This window comes from Triticum urartu, chromosome 3, assembly GCF_003073215.2.
Source record: "Triticum urartu cultivar G1812 chromosome 3, Tu2.1, whole genome shotgun sequence".
NCBI classification, from domain to species: domain Eukaryota; kingdom Viridiplantae; phylum Streptophyta; class Magnoliopsida; order Poales; family Poaceae; genus Triticum; species Triticum urartu.
In genome coordinates, this window is record NC_053024.1 from 360,467,650 (window position 1) to 360,472,719 (window position 5,070).

The following is a 5,070-nucleotide window of genomic DNA, read 5'->3' on the forward strand; positions in this document are numbered from 1 at the left end:
ATCACTAGAGAATGATGTGATGAACAAGACCCATCCGTTAGCTTAGCATTATGATCGTTTAGTTTATTGCTATTGCTTTCTTCATGACTTATACATGTTCCTATGACTATGAGATTATGCAACTCCCGAATACTGGAGGAACACCTTGTGTGCTATCAAACGTCACAACATAACTGGGTGATTATAAAGATGCTCTATAGGTGTCTCTGATGGTGTTTGTTGAGTTGGCATAGATCGAGATTAGGATTTGTCACTTCGTGTATCAGAGAGGTATCTCTAGGCCCTCTCGGTAATGCACATCACTATGAGCCTTGCGAGCAATGTGACTAATGAGTTAGTTGCAGGATGATGCATTACGGAACGAGTAAAGAGACTTTCCGGTGACGAGATTGAACTAGGTATGGTGATACTGACAATCGAATCTCGAGCAAGTAACATACCGATGACAAAGGGAACAACATATGTTGTTATGCGGTTTGACCGATAAAGATCTTCGTAGAATATGTAGGAGCCAATATGAGCATCCAGGCTCCGCTATTGGTTATTGACCAGAGATGTGTCTCGGTCATGTCTACATAGTTCTCGAACCTGTATGGTCCGCACGCTTAACATTCAATGACGATTTATATTATGAGTTATGTGATTTGATGACCGAAGGTTGTTCGGAGTCCCGGATGAGATCACGGACATGACGAGGAGTCTTGAAATGGTCGAGACATAAAGATTCATATATTGGAAGGTTACATTAGGACACCGGAATGGTTCGGGTCGTTTCAGAGTACCGAGGGTTACCAGACCCCCCCCCCCCGAAAGTTATTGGGCCTTATGGGCCTAATGGTGGAAGAGAGGAGGCAGGCCAAGGAGTGGCACGAGCCCCCCCCCCCCTAGCCCAAACCGAATTGGACTAGGGCTGGGGGGGCGGCCCCACCTTTCCTTCTCTTCTTCTACTCCTTCCCCCCTTCTCCTTATGGAAGTAGGAAGGGGGGGCGAATCCTACTTGGAGTAGGACCCCCCCCCCTTGGGCGCGCCACCCTTGGCCGGCCTCCTCCCCCCCTTTATATACGTGGGAGGGGGCACCCCATAGACACACAAGTTGATCTTTTAGCCGTGTGTGGTGCCCCCCTTCACAGATACACACCTCGGTCATATCGTTGTAGTGCTTAGGCGAAGCCCTACGTCGATAACTTCATCATCACCGTCACCACGCCGTCGTGCTGACGGAACTCACCCTCGGCCTCAGCTGGATCAAGTGTACGAGGGACGTCACCGAGCTGAACGTGTGCTGGTCGCGGAGGTGCCGTGCGTTTGGTACTTGGATCGGTTGGATCGCGAAGACGTTCGACTACATCAACCGCGTTACTAAACGCTTCCACTTTCGGTCTACAAGGGTACGTAGACACACTCTCCCCTCTCATTGCTATGCATCTCCTAGATAGATCTTGCGTGATCGTAGGTAAATTTTTTGAAATACTGCATCCCAACACCGATGTCGCTCACGGGGTGTGCCTTGATGCTCTTAAGGGTGGCACAAAACTTATTGCACTCTTGTTGTATCACCCTCCATCGCTTCAAAATGGACACCCACCCGCGCATGCTATGCATTTGGTACGGCGCAAACTTCTTGCGTTCATGAAACTCGCGATGGACACGAATCCAAAAGGTTGATGCCTTTTGTTTGGCCCCGACCTTGGGGTCTTGCCCAATGTCCCTTAAACACTCACAAATGAGCTTGTCCTCAGACGGCGTGTATGTCTTTGTCCGCTTGCTCTTGCGCTTCGGCTTCGCCCCGACAGCTTGGTTGGCCAGCTCATCCTCAGACAAAGACTCCCCGTTGATGTCCATTTCATCCTCTTCCTCGAGGCCGTAGTCCCCCGGGAACTCGTGGTTGAGTGGGAAGCCATCCAGGCCAACCTGATCTTCCATGAAGGCGTCGTGCATGGCAGCTTGATCATAGGTCACTGGCGTGAACGGCCCTCCGCCGTCTTGGCTTTGGGTCTCCTCGGGATCGTAGCCAGCCACGGCGGCACCGCGAGCAGAGCTACCGGCCGCCGCACCACCCTCAAAGATGATGTTCTCCATGAAACGGTTGGCCATTTCCTCGTCACCGTCCGCCGGCATTCTATCGAACAGGTTGCGAGCGCCGGGGAGCACGTCGGCTGGTATCTCCTGCGTGCGTTTCCTCGCACCTCCGGATGATGAGGCACCGGCCATCGGTGTGGCGTTGAGGTCAATGGGCACGGGCACGAACGTGGAAGGCGCCACCACGCTCACCTCCGGCGAGCATTCCCCGGAGAGCCGGGAGGCTTGCGAGTAGACGTGGAAGCTAGGAATCGGCTGCGTCGCCGACGCGCGTGGCGACTCTGGCAGCATCATCCAAGAAAACACGAATGAGCCAGTGCTGGTTGCGGCCACGGCGGTGTTGACGAGCCCGTGCTGGCCAGGGTTTAACCCTAGGTAGATCAGGGCCTCCCTTGTTGCCACCGCGACTCGGGCGTTGGTTTCCTCCTGCTGCGCGGCGGCGGCCGCTGCTTCGTCCCTTGCGTCAGTCGTGTGCCTCCGGCCCTTCCTCTTGGCCGACTCCAGGGCCCGCTCCTCGGGCGTTAGCTGCTTCTTCTTCTTGGGCGCCGCGGCGGTCTTGCGGGAGGCGTAGGGCTTGCCTTTGCCGGAGGGGGCGGAGGTGATGTCGGACGAGGCGAGGGAGGCGAGGGCGGCGGCGGCATCGAGGGCGTCGTCCATGGCGAGCGGGCGGGAGGGTTTTGGGAAAGTGGAGGGAAATGGTGGACGCTTTGCCACCGACTGGCGGGCTAGGGGGAGCAGTTGGCGCGCGCCGCGTGTATCCGCCTCATGTTCGCGCAGACGCAAATCAGGCTCAAAATTGGGTCAGGAATGGGTCGACAAGCAGACGAAAAGCGGAAGTGCGTCCGTTTGGGTCAACATGTTGGCCTGACTTTTCTGTCCGCGCCAACGCGTTGGCCTGATTTTTCTATCCGCGTCGATCCAAACAGACGCGCGCGGATGAAATGGGTCGTTGGAGTTGCTCTAACATGTGATTTTAGTAAAGTTTTGATCTGTATGTAGATTTGTTACGTCAATTGTAAACTTATGTAAATACAGGTGTACCGAAGCACACCTTGTTTGCTGCATGAGCATGGCTTCACAGGAAAGCGCATGCTCGTCCACATTTTTCTTTTTATTTTGACGGAAATGCTGCACAGCAAGTTTTCATTGAATAGCAGAGGGGCGACGAGATCAGGGTTCAGAGGCCGAACGGACCCATAAGTTTTCACCCGATGGCCGATGCATCACACGAACAGAGTTGTTTACAACTGTATGACTTTGCTTCAGAAGGGTAACCAAATGTACAATCTCCTTAGCTACAACCAAATTTCTCTCCAATAATAAAGCAAAAAGGAAGTAATTAGACCGAAGGCTGTTATCTGCATCTACAACACTGGGTTACCAGCAGTTGAGCGGCCATGAAGTTGGGCCCAGAACTGGAAATATCACCTTTAGCATGCATCTATTCTACTGTACCACGCTGGCAACGAGTTAATAGTAGGAATATTCACTAGAGCTATACATGATGGTAGGCAGCTAGAGTACTGTACGTTGCTATGCTTATTACTTATTACTAGTGTAGATTGGTCAACTCCTGCACTTGCTTATACAGCTCAACCGGAGGGACACCCATCGCGCACGCAACCTCCACCATCTGGCTTGGGCTCAGACTGAAGAAAGATTCAATCAGATCACCATCCACGAAGTTCCGGGCAGAACTGGTCCTCCTGGCGTTACAGAATGACCGCCATTCTGCATGGCTAAGGTTACCAACACCCTTGACGAAATTCACAAGAACGGACTGCAGCTTCTCTAGGAACGCATATAGGTCATATGGAAGGGAGGCAATCACACCGATGGCGCCATTGACCGTGCCAAAGATGACTGAAGGAAACTGGCCTGTCTCCGAATCTGCGTGGTGCATAACCAGAGAACCGTGATGCAACCTATTCACCACGTCCCCCAGATGGTACTCCCCAACGGGCTCAAGGAACCCATATGGGGACTTGAACACGGTAAACAGGTTACAGCAATTGTCTGCACCAATATAAATATCATCATCCAGCATCTCAACTGCAGTCATCCAGTTTGTGTTTAAATCCCTAGCCACCTCTTCAATCTTGCCTTCTTCGTGCTGCCCAATAAGAAGAAAACAACAGTAACCAGTGAGCGTCGGTGAACTTATTTTAGGATTCAGAGGAATTGCAGTGATCCTTAAACAAGTATCAAATGAAAAGTGTAGCTATACCTTGTATATCAGCAACGATAATGATCTCATCATGTCTCCAACCAAGATGAAATCACCACGTGTTTGAGTATACAAAGATAATACGTGGCCATCATGGGCACACTCAAATTGTAGTACACGTGACCTATCATTTCGCTGCACCCACTTGTACAATCTGATCTTCTGATTAATAGCAGCCAATAATTTCCCATTGAATGATTTAAGCGAATAAACAGCTCCTTTGGTTTCCTTCGCTTTGATTAGTTGTAACTTCCCTTCTTTAACTAAAAAAAGCAGGATCCGCCCCTATGTCAGGTTGCATTGGTACCAAAACGGAGAAGTTAAGTGCAGGAGAAAATGTTGGATCATTATAGGCATAAAAAACAGTTCTAATGCTCAACGTAATTTTCTGTATTCTGCAAAACTACTCACCATTGGTGGACTACATGCACCTCCGTGTAACAAGAAATACAAACAAAGGAAAAGGAAGCGCAGTTTCTGTGGTTCATATTGCACAGCACCGATACTTGACAAGTGACTAGATACAAGTCATAAGAACCTAAAATTTCTACCAGAAAAGAAAAGGTAATCCACGTTGCTGAAGTTTGACATGATTCATTCCATGCAGTCAATAATAGGTACTCCCTCCGTCCCATAATATAAGAGCGTTTTTGACACTGCACTATTGTCAAAAACGCTCTTATATTATGGGACGGAGGGAGTATGTTACTTGCTTGTCACAAGAATATTTAATAAAGAAGCAAACAAGGAAGCCATTACTAGTT

The 5,070-nt window shown here is 50.2% G+C and overlaps 1 protein-coding gene across 1 annotated transcript; it reads right to left on the reverse strand.

Annotated features, from left to right (window-relative positions):
- Positions 1-3,271: 3,271 nt before the first annotated feature.
- Positions 3,272-4,980, reverse strand: LOC125548373 (DNA damage-binding protein 1-like). The gene is made up of 2 exons (XM_048711991.1): positions 4,307-4,980; positions 3,272-4,192 (listed from the first exon to the last, which is right to left on the reverse strand). The coding sequence occupies exons 1-2, from the start codon at positions 4,337-4,339 to the stop codon at positions 3,632-3,634; spliced, it is 594 nt and encodes a 197-aa protein (XP_048567948.1). The 5' UTR covers positions 4,340-4,980; the 3' UTR covers positions 3,272-3,631.
- Between the last annotated feature and the right edge of the window lie 90 nt (positions 4,981-5,070).